Genomic DNA, 14,889 nt, shown 5'->3' with positions numbered 1-14,889 from the left:
GGTGACCACTCCTTGACAGGGTGACTAACAGCAGTGTATGCACATCATAGTTTAGCATGTTTTTTCTCCTCACTCAGCAATGCTACTCTGTCAATTTTAACAAACAAATCTTATACAGTGCAGTTATAGTGGACCATATGGCCTGTACTCAATTTGTGACTGCCAGAGTTGGGCAAAATAAATGATGGCTGAATGCTGAATATACTGTCCTAAATGTATTCAGTAACATAGTGAATTACAATGCATAAAATGTAATGTATTCAGAATACAATTAGAATACATATTGATAAAGTACATGGGTTGTATTTCTATTTAATTCACACTGTTCCTCACTGTTACTGATTGGCAGTTTTCTTAATATAATTCTTCAGTTAATATGTTCCATAAAAAATTGTTTATCCTTTAAATGAAGTTCCAAAAATCTCAGTTGCCTGCTTCAGCCCACTGCAGCTCCCATAATCCCCCAAGCAGGAGTCCAGTACAGCATTGATGCTAGACTTATCACTCACAAACTTGTCCACTTTATTAGTTACCAGTTTGATCATCCCTTGAAGAGTTAAGTAATGCTGAGGTTAACAACTGATCATTACTTATCATCATTTATCAGTCTACTCAGGCTTTAACACTTCAGTGTTCGTAAAGAAAACGTTCTTCAGGTTCTTTAGAGAACAGCTTTACATGCCATGTGCTGATTTTAAAACTGTTAATAAACAAGCGGTTTGTGGTTTGTTTCAAAGAGGGTAAATACTTTTTTAGTGGAAAGGAAATTCTATAAGGATTCTAAAAGTAATTTTATAAAATGCAACTTGAACTGAATACAGATACTTAATTTCTGTATGCTGAACACATATTCCCAATATATGTATTCTCTTACATCTTAACCCTGGTGACTACAAACATGCATTTGTACATTCTCCACTAAAGTATCGGCTCTTTTTTGGCTGTTTCTCATGTCCACTACTCCACTTAGTGAGAAAGTAAACACTGGAAATCCAAAAAGAGCTTCTGCCAAGAGTCATGGGAAAGGGAAAGGTTAAAGTTCAGGGAAAAGGTGGATAACTATACACTATTTCAAGGCTATTATATAACAACACTAGCTACTTAAACCGTAGCCTACTTACTGGCTTATACAGGGTATTTTGGGGAGATTGTAGGTCTTTTGATGATAGTTCTGTGTGCAGGAGTGTTAGCTTGCATGTAGCACAATTGTATCAAAACTCCTGTATTAAATTGTATCTTAACTCCTGTCTAATTGGATCCAATGACATTTAGGGGGAAATGCCCTCAGGACAGAACACATCACCTTAGGAACATTTCTGTTTAGCACAGGGGACAACAGCAGCAATTTTTTGAAATTGCCATTGATTTTTCCCATGAAGAAAACCTGAGGTGCTTATTTAGGCAATGACGCACTAACTCAGAGCTCCACAGTTTCTTACCAAGAAAATCTAATGCATGTCAGACCTCAGTCCTTAGAAGCTTATGCCCACCGTATATTATATAGTACAAACACCATGGAGAACCATGGATTCACACTGGGTGCACTGATGATGCGTCATGCTGAAATGCAGACCATGCTGGACTTGTGTGAATAAATTCACAGTCAGAGCCACTTGCATGCGTCAGGAAAACTGCCTTTATCATGCAGCACTGCCATGAGTATGTCAGCTGATGGCTTAAGATGCTTTTACTCGCCTATGCTCACTACGCAAGGTGCAACAGCATGTGTGTACCAGCAGGCGGCAGTCTAGTCATTTCTTTTGGGCTTAAAAGGCCTCAGGGGCAGGTTACATCATACCACGTTGTCTGATTAAACTGGACATTTGTGGTTTTATTAAAATTAGACATATGAATATGAATCAGTGAATAATAATAATCATACTATTATTATTATTATTATTTTCCTGTTATTAAGTAAGCCTATGTTAACAAGTGTGTCATTTTAAATTACAACCAAATACAAAGCATATGAATAGTAATAATCAATATTTTGCTGTTGTTAAATTTGCCTGTGGCGTTAACACTTCCAAATTAAAGTCAGTCCACTATGAAAACATTTCTGAACCTTTACGGCTCTTTGAAGTTCACTTTAATCGCATTTGCTCAGTTCAGGTTTTAATTAGTCTTTAATTAGCTGCAGTTAAAGGCCTTTATCTGATGAGTGTTTGAGTGAGGGAAGGCTGGTGGATCTGTGTGAATAAACGAGGCCCTAAAGCGCAGCGGAGGGACTGAATTAGAGCAATGACCTTGCCTACTGAAAGCATGATTTTAATGGAATGGAAGATCAGTCCACTCTCTTCTGAACTAATGTGGATAAAGACTCATTTACACTGAACCTTGCAGTTTTAATCTACGCTGAAAAAATGGGTCTTTGAATTGAATTGATTCAAATGTGTCAGTTGGTTGCACATTAATAAAATGTGTTACAATGTAATTATTGCCAAAGGAAGTAACCTTAAAGAGAGCAATTGCATTAACATAATATCCAGTCACATGCAAAAAGCCTTGAATACCCTCTACAGGAAACAAACTTAAAGGCCACATTTTATGGGCACTTTTTTTTCAATATGTTCAATATAGCAAAAAACAGTCATTGTGCATTAAAATGTGCTGAAGTGTGTTCTCTGTAGAGGATGTGTACTTATTTTCACTAATGGACAAACTTGAATGCTAACTAAGTGGCGACCAATCAGATTGTTGATATGTTGATAGCCACGCAGTGAGAACACACAATAAGTGTGAGGTTAAACCGTTGATAAAATGTTATAAAGTTAGATTTTTTTTAAAGTTAAAAAACAGTATTTTGCTGTGTTGGGTTTCAGAAAGGGCCTCTATCTCTATACACACTTTTTCTCTTTGCACACAACCTGTATGTTTTAGTGACAAGCCCCCAAAGCACCTAACTGCTGTGGAGGAAAGCGATTCAGCTCACTGTAACGAAAACACAGCGTTAAATATATTAATAAAAATAAAAATACAAACTCCTCTACAAAACAAGTGCGCATGAATCTTTGCTACACTCAAATTCTCAGATCTCTGTATTATTATCATTGTTTTTAGCAGTTGCAGTTCTGAAGTCAGGGAGTGCAGCCCCTTCAGCAAACCCACTTTCCTTGTCCCTGCTTATGTAGATTTAGTACATTACGTCCAAAGCTTTCACAGTTCACCTTTTCACTCTATTTAGACCTATTGCAGCCGCAGCCTTTTTTTTTAGCTGGGTCTGTAATTTAAATGATTAGAGAGGAGATCTGTGATTTTAATCCAATATGAATCTGTAAGGTGTGTAATTTGTACAGTCTGACAGTCATAACTGAGGAGTGAATGGTCCACTGTAATAGGCTGAACTCAGAGCTGCCTTAGTAACAGTAGTCCTGCTCCAATCCACCTTATGGGATGACAATGCATGCTAACAGAAAGAGCTGTGCAGTGTGCTGCTAATAGGAACTAGACATGGCTCCAGAGAATTTGTAGAAAGGAGAATTGCTACTCAGTAATGTCTTCCGGGTTTGTCAGATGCTAGGGGCGCTCCCGAGCAAGTCCAAAATGAGAGGATTGATAAGGAGCTCTTGAGCAAGTTCATGGTTTATAAATGCTTAAATAATTTTCTATTGAAGAATGCATTCATTTCCTGAACACAGAACAGCATAAAACATTTCAACATCACTGTTATATTTTTAGGAGCTTCTGAACTCCAGTTACAGGACTTGCCTGATGTACATTCATGATAACAGTGAGCACAAACCGCTTCATTCAGTCAATGAGCTGCTCTGTTCGCCAACCAAGCAGCACTCAGTAGCAGTAATGCTAGCATCCTGCTGCTCGTACCTGTTTGCAGTATAAAAAGGAAATATACAGGCAAGTTTTCACTGGTTTTAGTGAAATACATCCTTCTGCTTTCCAATTTTTAAAGAGGGTCCTGGACATGTGATTAGAAACTATTTTAACATTTTTGTTTTTAGACATTTAGCTCCATTCACCCCACTTCATTTAGGATTTGCTCGCAGGTGCCCTCTGGCTGTTTATATTTTTGATACAATGGGAAAAATAGGAAGGGGCCAGACTCCCCCTAAACAGGCTTTGAACATATTATCAGAAGTAATACAACAAAACATATGGCCTGTGCAAAAGTTTGGTACATTTTACATATACATTTTTTCCTAATATGTTAAAACTCAGTAAATAAATAGAAAGTGTGCACTAAAATCTGCAGACCAATGCCATATTTATGTTTGTTCTTGTAGAGGATGTTCATTTCACTTAGAGAATAACTAAATGTATAATTTGAAGAAAAATGTGAAAAGAATTTTATTGAACACAAGCCAATGTTCCTCTATACATATAAAAGCTTTAACACAGTGTGATTTATTTGTGTGATTAATTCGGACATCAGTAAAAAAAAATAACATGTGTGCAACTGATAGTATCTTGCACACCAAATGCAAAAATGCAAAATTATGTATTTGGCTTCTGTTTGGTTTTTGCAAAACTTTTGCAGGAGACATGAAATCACTCAACCAATCAGGTTCATTTGTTCACATTAGGATAATTAAGATGGTCATCATGCATAGTACCAGTATCTCCAATGGATATCCAAGCTATCTGTTAAAAGTTTTCATAAAATTTCAGCTCCTTTTGCATTGCTGGAACAGAAAGTTGCATTTGTTAATTTTTTTGCAATGCAAAGAAAAATAATTTTAATGCCAAAAATTAATGTGGTATATTTTGAATTGAATTGAAAGTTTTTAATGAATTAGAATATTTTTATCTTTTAATTATATTTTTAATTTCACTATTCAACATGCCCTGCGATGGACTGGCGACTGTCCAGGGTGTATCCTGCCTTCCGCCCAATGACAGCTGGGATAGGCTCCAGCACCCCACCGCGACCCAGAAGGATAAGCAGTTTAGATGATGTATGTATGTATTCAACTTGATTACATTAATAAATACATCAGATGAGTTGATTTCCTTTCCGCCAGCAGAATGGCCAATATGAGGCTGGCAGAAAGGGGTTAATGGTATGTTATTGTCGATGTTTGGGTTTTGTTGTACATGCCTGGGTACACCTTGACTTCAGTACTGAACAATCGGCATCCATGTTTAAAGAAAAATCAACATCTGATTTATTCCACACCATGATTGCTAAAGTTGGGAGAACTGAACTCTTTCCAGATCGTTCCACCATGCATTGTGATTGCTGCTGGTGGTGGCAGAATTGTTTTAGAACATGTGGTTTACCACCATCTATCTACCAGCATAATGTAAATGCAGCATAAGAAACAATGTACAGAAACTTGTGATATATATGTCATTGATATGCATGTCTAAAGCTCTGACTTCAGTTTCTTGGTTAGGATTAGCCATCACCAGGAATGAAATGATTCGTATTGTTGCCACTATTGGAGGGTTAATGGTGTTGTATTAGTTTCAGTTGACATAACTCATGTAGGTTATGGATGCAGTGGCATTTGGGCGTTCGTGTCCACTGAGGTAAGACGATGTTAGGACACGTGTGTTAACACAGATGGTGGGTAATCACAGATGATAAGCAAGGGGAATTCCTCAAAACATGGTAACCCCAGAGCAGGAAGGTTAGAGGTACACACACACACGCATACACACACGCGTACACATACGCATACACAGGGTCAATAAGAAAGGAGCATGGATGTCGGGTTATGTGTTTTATTTTAAAATAAGCTTTTATTTCGATATCTTTTTAATCATATTTATTTCCAGAATGTTAAAACCTCTTTCTGCCTCTGAAATTGAAGACAGCCTTTTTTTTCCACTGAAATAATAACTTCCTTCCTAATCTTTAAATAAACGTCTTTAATAGATTGACTCTTATATCTGACATAATCTACATTACAAACCTTACAACATAAAAATCATTAGAACGAACATGAGGAAGGAAAAGTTTAATTTAACAGAGCCGAACGAATGAAAAAAACCAGTGCCTCCACAATGCAAAGAAAAGCTTTTAAAAGAAAAGAGGGTGTTTGATATGTCAGCGGAGAGAGAGAAGCATGACGTCACTGGCGTCGCTAATAAATCAGAAGCAGTTATGAAAGCAATGCAGGTTATGCTTTTGGCTGTTGGTTTTGCAGACACAGGAGAGAGAGCGACAAAGAGAGTAAGTTACTTCAGAAAAACATTCCGATACAAGGAAAATTCCTTATCTAGGTTAGGAATGTTTAACAGAGAAACCTTGGAAATTACCTTCAGCTTAAACCTTTGGCACTTGTTAAATTAAATTAAGGTCTGCATGAGTTTAGCACCCATCCTGCGAGAATGTTCACTATAATTTTTAGTTTTATGTGCAAATAAAGTCCAGATTTAAGGGTCACAGTCAGTGCTGAGTTATGCTCACGTGAACAAATAGGACAGTGAGGATATATTAATTAGCGGCTGCATACGACCCTGATATTTCAAGTACCGCACTGATATCTTCTCTACAGCACCAATATCTCCCCTACAGCAGTGATATCTTCCCTACAGTGCTATTTTCCTTACAGCAGATATTTCCCCTATAGTACTGATATCTCCTCTACAATGCTATTTTCTCGTCAGCACTGCTATCTCCTCTATGATTTTTATATCTCCCCTCTATGGGGCTGATATCTTCTCTACTCTGCTCATTTCCTCTCTATGGTGCTCATATGTCTGCTGTGGCGCTGATATTTCTTATACAGTGATAATGTCTCCGACATGGTGCCGATACCTCCTCTACGATGGTGATATCTCTTCTGCAGCACTGAAACCTCACCCACAGCTCTGCCTGATAGTGTATTCAGTTCCACCTATTCCACCTGTGCACACACCTAAATAGGCTTCCTAATGTTTTTTTTTTCTTTTTTTTTACATTTGGATTTGCTTTTCTTCGTTCAAAGAAAAAGCTGTATTTGTGGGTCTGCGTAGAATGTTGTACTCATGCCTTGATGTGACATTGTAGTGGGCGTTAATATGTGCGCATATATTTTATACATACATAGCGGCCTTTGTTCAACTACAGTTCTAGTTCAAGTTTGAAATCCTGGCACGATGGCTTTGAGTAATCATAGCTGTTCTAGAGCAAATAAATAGCAAATTCTTTAAATGTCGGTGATGATGGTATGAGAATGAACCATGTGGCAAATGGAGACGGGAAATCTAATTCAGGCTTGAAAATGGAAAAAAAAGCATTCATGACAGAGACATAACAAGCACAAGGTGCACAAGAACTCCTATTTACAAATGCACAGCAGTAATTCAAGTTTCCAGTTTATAAAAAGAGACATATATTACCACAAATAAAAGCGTTATAACACAGCATAAACATATTCACACGCAAATGATCCCATGTATATATTTATAGGTATGTAAACATATCTACATATGCCTACATATATAAATATATATTTCATTTACATACATTATTTTCAGTGTATTATGTACATTTCAAGGAGGCAGCAGGTATTTCTCCCTCCTGTGGTTCAGCAATGTGGCACACGCGCTCCCAAGCATACTTCCATACACACATACATCTTTACACATGCGTGCAGATATACACACACAGCTCAATCACCAGTCGGCATCCTCCTCTATATAATAATCAGGTGTGGAAGTACCATCAAACAGGCCAGGGTCCAGAGACTTGCGCTGGGACTTGCCCCGGGCAAACACTCGAGAAAGTGACCCCAGACTCATCTTCTCCTTCTTTTTCTTACGCTTCTGGTCCTCGAGATCCTCCATGGACTGAGCCAACACGGACAAAATAAGCAAGAGATGGGTAGAGAAAGAGAGAGAAAGAGAAAGAGGGGGCAGTAGTGGACACATGGCCAGGTCAGTTATTTTACATGTGATTCAACTGTACAATAATGTCTCCCCAGAAACAGGGCTTCAAGACTGCAGCCGCAAGCCGTTTGCTCTGCTTTACACTTTTGGTTGGTACTTCACTATTAAAGGGGAATTCCACTGATTTTTCAATCATAATTAGATGTTTGAGGTTTGGAGAGTGGTTTGACGTAAAATGTCTCTTTAGAGAAACATACTGACTTGCGTTTCTTTACAATAGTGGTAACAGCAACGAGAGGTCAAGATGCTTAAAAACCAGATATATAGCCATTTTACTGGGTAACCCTACTGGGCCTTCTGAGAGTTTATTTGTAATGTTGATAATGGTAAAAAAAGAGCTACATCTAAAAAAATATGTTTTCTATTTTGCCTTGCACGTACCGCTCCATCATGAATTAATAAAAAAATACATTTTAGGTCAAAATAACATCTCAGGCATCAGGAAGTGTATTCATGACAATTTCATGTAATAACTTTCTGTGAGGGAGGTTTTAGACTTCTAGCCTGAATGAAACTTTTCAAATGTCTGGTTCCTGGTTCCACTGTAAACAATTCTGACTGGAAAAGTTTCTCTAGCACAGAGCATTTCACATCAAACCACTCTGAATCATTTTGTTTACATCTTACTGCTTTGATTAAAATGTTGTACACATGTTATAATATGAATTATTATTGAAAATTCTATGTGGAACATGTGGATGCTAACATTTAATACATACCACATTTGTGTTTGTAAATAGAAAAGAAATTTGCCTACAGATCACAAATTAGCCATGACCTTTGTCATTTTTAGGACATCAAAACAAACTGGAAAAAGTACAGAATTCAGAATCTAAAGCCCAGCTCCTGAAGCCCTGCCCCTGAGCAGCTCAGCGCATGAAGTGTAGGATAAAAAGAGAAGTCTGGGGGTGATTACTTGGTCGAGGGTGCCAGGCGGCTCTTACATTGCAGAGGGAGTGTGTCCTGTGCCGCGGTGAGTTAATGTCGCTGGGAGTGGACGAGCGGTCGCCATCGGCCGCTGAGGCATCCGAGAGGATGGAGGGCTGACGGGAGTGACAGGGGCTGATCCGCAATGCAGCTAGAAACAAGACAGACAAGGAGTGCGTGAGGAAGGACACAAAAAAGGACACACTCAAAGAAGGACACAGTGCTCAGCTTCCATCCAAGTGTTCAAAGTGTGTCAAATAACAAAGGCTTGATGGAGACGGAAAATATTACATTGTCAAACTTCACATAAAAGTTTGGATGCTTGCTTAAGGTGGATACATTTTTTACTCTTAAAAATGATCAATTATGATGGAATCGCATTTGCCAAATAAATACTGTACAAACAGAAAAGTCCGGTTGTAGCTATGGTAATTACTTAATTACTGCAGAAATTTAAAGATTTTTAAAACACTTTAAAAAAACATAACAGGAAAATTAGATTTAAAAAGCCAGCCACAGATGCTGAGTCATTATGTTTGCCATTACGTTTTGTCTCCATGATTTTACAACGTAAAAACTGCCATAAAATGAAACAAAACAGCAAGAATAAACTGCTCAACAGTTAGGATTTGTTTGTAAACTCCCGGCATATTTCTCAGGCGTGTTTTAATAATGTGATGTACAGACTTTTGCTCATGACATTTCAGTACTTATTTGGTTTTAATTTTGACAGCTGAATGGAAACCTGGCACTTGATGCGAAGGACTGCTCTCATCTCATCTCATGCTCTTACTGCTATTTAACTGCTTATGGTCTGCTACTCTCAAACACCTACTACCTCAGACTACACGACACCACTGGATACTGGATGTGCATGTGTACCTTGTCTGTCTGCAGGGTGTGAATGGTACAGTGTTTGCTGGCTCTGTCTGATTGCTGCAGTCAGTGGAAGTTCGGCCTGCATCACCCACTCCTGACTGCCGTTTACCACCGGCTCTGAGGGCATGGCCAGAGAATGACGCTTCGGAACATCTTTAGTCAGGGTAGCCAGAGACTGCTTCGCCTGAGGGGCAAAAAACACACACGTACACATACACACACATACCTTGTCATTATGTGGGGTCATACACAGGTCTCATATATATATATATATATATATATATATATATATATATATATATATATATATAACAAAGTATGCATTACAGTAATTTAATTCCAGTAATGAAGTAAGGGAGAGCGGGGCACAAGCTAACGCTGGGTAAAATGCAACACTGTTATAGTTAAAAAAGTTCAAGTAAAACATGCTTGGTCATCCTTTCATATTCCCAAATCCCACAATTTTTGAGCAAAAAAATAAACTGTGTTAGGTTGTAACCTATTCTCCCCTAGTCCAATGCTTTACAGTTTAACTTATTTTATTCACACTACCGTTACTGATTTAATAAGAATTTTATTACTTGTGATACTTAATTGTCTATAATAAAGCAATATTTATTTTACATGATACATTTGAAACATATTTTTCTCTATAATTTCCTCTTTTGTCCTTTTCATGCAATCGCTTACAGCTGACTTTTAATGTGTATGTGACCAGTGCAGTGCGATGCCTGTGTTTAAAGCCAGGTGACAGGCCATTTAAATGACATATACTGTATCGGGTTATCTCCTTCCAAATAAAGTGAAAGGATTACTGGGTATCCCTGTGTACTTTTCAGTAGGTACAGATGTGTTTGGGTTTTAAAGAGCACTGTAGAAGTAATGAGTAATGAGATAAAGACATCCAAGACATAGAGGAATTCCATTATTAATCAGTTATTTGAAATGGGCAGTTATAGATGTATGAATGAATGAATTTAAAATGGATTACTTTTGTTCAAGAAACTGCCCCAATGCACATATAATTATCTCCTTAATACTCCTTAAAACTTTTTTCTAATTTCATTTTTTCTACAACATTTGAGCACAGCAGCTGCCCTTTGTATTGTGTGAAGAAATCATGACGTATGGACCAATACAAATGCTCTGAAAATTGCTAAGAACAAAATTTGTTTACATTAACTTACATGCAAAGTAAAGACTGTCTTTGCCCTCTTTTTTTTTTAAATATGTGTTTTTCTTTGGACAGTGACGATATGTAAGTAACAATCATTTTCTAAGCCTAATAGTAAATTTAACTCTAATCTCAACCTCAATGACATCAGATATAAATAGAGTCCCAGAACATAGCAACTCAATAGAATAACTGTACTAATGAACAGCACTAAAAATAAACAATAACAACAACAACAACATTAACCAAAGAAATTTAATTTGTCATGCCGCGCCACTCTTGTTTTTAGCCTCCTCATCAGGATCTCAGGATGCGGGTTTCACTCAACAGGATCTAAGTGGCCCCCTCAGACTAAAACTTTTAATCTGTGTGTTTGTTTGTGTGACTGTGTGTGTGCGGAGTGTTGGCACTGCAGGTGGGGCGGCACACAGAGCACAGAGACATTAGGCAGATGAACAGAGTAATGATGCTTTTACTGCACAGCCAACAGCCCTCCAGCCTCCCCACAGGGCGCTGTGTGTGTCGGAGAGAGTGTGTTTTAATGCCAAAACAACAGTATGCCATGTGTCTATAGTGAAGTTATGAAGGCTGGCAAAGAGCCATCTAGAGGCCTGAGGCTCTCCCTCTTTCTATCTCTCCCCTGTTCCTTCTCTCTCTTTCTCTCAGTCTTTCTTTTGTTCTGTCTCTCTTTCCTTCACTCTTTCTGTCTCTTGGTGTGGCGTACTAGCTGGCGTACTACCTGACGTCACCAAACAGACTGACAGAGGTAAGTGGTTGCATATATTATTCAATCAATATATCGCTGCTATTGTTTTTCAGGTTTTGACATAATTTTAAAATGCCTTTTGCCCTTTACATTCTGTGTAGAGCCAAAAAAGGGCCAAAAGTAATGGCCCAAAATTACTTGGAAATAAGTCTGATTACATTGACTCATGTTAAAAGTAAAGTATGTTTTTCCCTTCTCCTGTAAAGTTACCATTCCAACAGCAGTGATATATGTGCTAATTGGCTAATATACCAACTAAATTCACTGATTTTTTTCTTCTGTTGTCTGTAATTGTGTAACTTCGAGATTTTGAAACTAAAATAAAAAGTGCTATATAAACAAATTAATATTATTATTATTATTATTATTATTATTGTTGTTCTTTTTACTTCATTAACATACCACCAACTGACTAATTTATCTACTATGTCCATTTGTCAGTTAACGTATCTGCTGGTCAACTAACATACAAGCTAATCGACTAATATATAACTGCTATCCTACTAACATATCCGTGAAACGACTAAAATATGCTCTAGTCGACTAATATATCTGCTAGTAAGGGTGGGTGAAAGAAATCATCACAATAACAAAATATTGTCATACTGCCCAACCCTTTTTGCTGCTTAACTAATATCTTTGTAGATTGATATATCTGCTAGTTGACTATCAGCTAATCGAGTAAAACGTTCACTAGTCGACTACTATGTCTGCTAGTCAATTAATATATCCTTTAGTCTTCTAATATACCCACTAGTTGACAAATACGTACCCTAGCTGACTAATATATCATTAAGTTGACTAAAATATCCACTATTCAACTAAAATAGCTGTTATATCTGTTAGCTAAAATAAATCTGTTGGTTGGCTATCGACTAACATATCCACGAGTAGATTAATAGCCACTAGTTATCTAATGTAGCCATGTCTCAACAAGTATATCCACAAATGGGCAGTGTGGGCAGCTGTAGCTTAGTCAGACGCAGTGGCTAGCTTTCATTTTGGTAGTGAAACACAGAAGCAACAGAAGCAGTAGTTTGCAGAAGGAGGTTCTAGACGGCAGTTTTTCTGCTAAACACGAATCCTACACCCAGTAATACTTCTTATGAAACTAATTCCACTCTTTCCTCTGTGAGCTGAAAGTTTTATAAGTGTGTGGTGTCTGTGGTTGTGTGTGTGTCTCACCATAGTAAGCTCTGCCTCCAGCTCTTTAATCCTGTTCTCCTTCATATCAATCTGTGATCGTAGCAGGTTAGCGTGCTCTGTGGCTTCTTTGGTCTGCCGCCGTAAATCCCACTTCTCCCTCTCCAGCAGGTCCTTCTCTTTAGCCAGAGCTTTCACCGCATCCTCGCTTTCCTGCATGCAAACACACACAGCATCAGCATCACTACACTCCACCATAACCTTTTTACGTCTACAGTGGTACGTTAGCATGTTAGCGTAGTGAAAAGCTTCAGTGTCGTGTCAGTGTGTCTCCTGGGGAACGAAACAAACCAAATACAGCAATCAACACTTCATTACCTAAAAGAGTAAATAATTAGCTCAATTGTTTCCATACGTCTGACGGCTCCTTATTAGTTTTAACTTCAACTGCAAGTGTTAGAAAGGCAGAGGAGAATCTATGCTTGTTGCCAGCTGTACATATAATGTAAATCTGCTTTTGTTTAATTATTTATTCTGTATGTCATCCTTTCATTTAATACCCTGTAAAGCACTTTGCTCACTTGTATGAAATGTGCTATATAAATACAGATTACTATTTTTATATATTATTGCATGTATAGGGCGGCACGGTGGCGCAGTGGGTAGCGCTGTCGCCTCACAGCAAGAAGGGCCTGGGTTCGATTCCCGGCCGGGTGACCAGGGTCGTTTCTGTGTGGAGTTTGCATGTTCTCCCCGTGTCTGCATAGGTTTCCTCCGGGTACTCCAGTTTCCTCCCACATTCCAAAAACATGCAGTCAGGCCATTTGGACATGCTAAATTGCCCCTAGGTGTGAATGTGTATGTCTGTCTGTCTGCCCTGCGATTGACTGGTGACCTGTCCAGGGTGAATCCTGCCTTCTGCCCAATGACAGCTGGGATAGGCTCCAGCACCCCACTGCGACCCAGAAGGATAAGCGGTTTAGATGATGGATGGATGGATATTGCATGTATTTGCATTTGCAATGTGTAACACTACAAAATCTGCTACCATATCTGTAAACATCTAATGACTTATCTGAGATGTTAGTCTATGAACCACTGCATGAAACCGCTGCTCTGAGTTTGTTCTGGTCAGTGTAAAGCGAAGAGGTTAAAGTGCGTGGGATGAGAGTGGTCAGGTTGCTGACCCTTGTGTGCTGGCCACAGTTTAAGTGTGTGGGCATAAATGAGAGAGGTGAAAGGTTGCTCACCTTTCTGTGCTGGTCGTAGTTTCTGATGAAGTCTCGGAGCTGCTCCTCACGACTCTCCAGCGTGGTGTAAAGCTGCTGCATCTGGTTCACTAGGTCAGCTTTCTCCGCCTTTAACCTCTTACGGTCACCCTTCATAGCTACACACACAAACACTTAAACATTAATGCCATTTTCCAAATGACTACTGGTTATTTTTAACAACACAGGTGAACGTAGTGTAAAAAAAATGTTAGAAAATATTAAATAAAAATTAAAATATACTAAAGAACTACTTAAAACTGCTGATCGAGCAGATAATTATCTGAGAACTGCCTGGGCAGTTTTCGAATGAGCACGATTGATTGACATCCCTCTATCCAACACACCTAGCCTGCTACACCATTTATGCTGAACTGAACTTTACAGCACGAACACAGAGAAATTAGTGAAATGAGCACACTACCCCCTGTGTTTACAGCTTACTAAAAACAATAAGATTTTGTGTTATGCTATTTTAAAGAAGGTAAGGCTCTGCAGGATGTACACCTAGGGAATGTACATGCAATGTTATTGTCGGGACCAAGGGCTATCCCCTTCAACCCCAGGCCTCCAAAATAATATAATTAATAAATAAATCTTTCAATACTGGCTAAACACTAATAACTTTTTTAAGTCTAAGTTCTCAAAAGATGTCAAAAAGAATAAAGCCTTCAGACACTGAGTTGTGGAAAGAGAAAAAGGCTTCTTCTTTATTTCAGCATCAAGTGGCACGCAGGTCTCCAGAGACCAACTGCACAAATACAGTGTTCTGACAGCGCCTCATATACCCTTATCTGGGGTGTTATGATGTCACCTCAAACTTGATGTTCCATTAGTCCCCATTCAAAAACTACCCCATCACTTGGCCTCTTAAGTTCACTGCGTATGACACTTCT

At 38.4% G+C, this 14,889-nt stretch overlaps 1 protein-coding gene across 7 annotated transcripts in view; it reads right to left on the bottom strand.

Annotated features, from left to right (window-relative positions):
* The window catches only part of kaznb (kazrin, periplakin interacting protein b), a 179,038-nt gene that overhangs the window by 18,017 nt on the left and 146,132 nt on the right, over positions 1-14,889 (bottom strand). For 3 of the 7 annotated variants that reach the window (XM_036560009.1, XM_036560008.1, XM_036560010.1), the window contains 5 exons: positions 13,976-14,112; positions 12,768-12,938; positions 9,646-9,826; positions 8,781-8,914; positions 7,611-7,737 (listed from right to left, as the gene is read on the bottom strand). In XM_036560009.1, coding sequence (XP_036415902.1) covers positions 7,611-7,737; positions 8,781-8,914; positions 9,646-9,826; positions 12,768-12,938; positions 13,976-14,112 — 750 coding nt within the window. Of the gene's footprint in view, positions 1-6,824; positions 7,738-8,752; positions 8,915-9,645; positions 9,827-12,767; positions 12,939-13,975; positions 14,113-14,889 lie in introns of those variants that run through there. The other 4 variants (XR_005006144.1, XM_036560014.1, XM_036560011.1 and 1 more) reach the window with 4 other exon arrangements.

This window comes from Colossoma macropomum, unplaced genomic scaffold (genome assembly GCF_904425465.1).
Source record: "Colossoma macropomum unplaced genomic scaffold, Colossoma_macropomum, whole genome shotgun sequence".
Lineage (NCBI taxonomy): Eukaryota > Metazoa > Chordata > Actinopteri > Characiformes > Serrasalmidae > Colossoma > Colossoma macropomum.
This window is presented reverse-complemented; position numbering and strand designations above follow the sequence as displayed.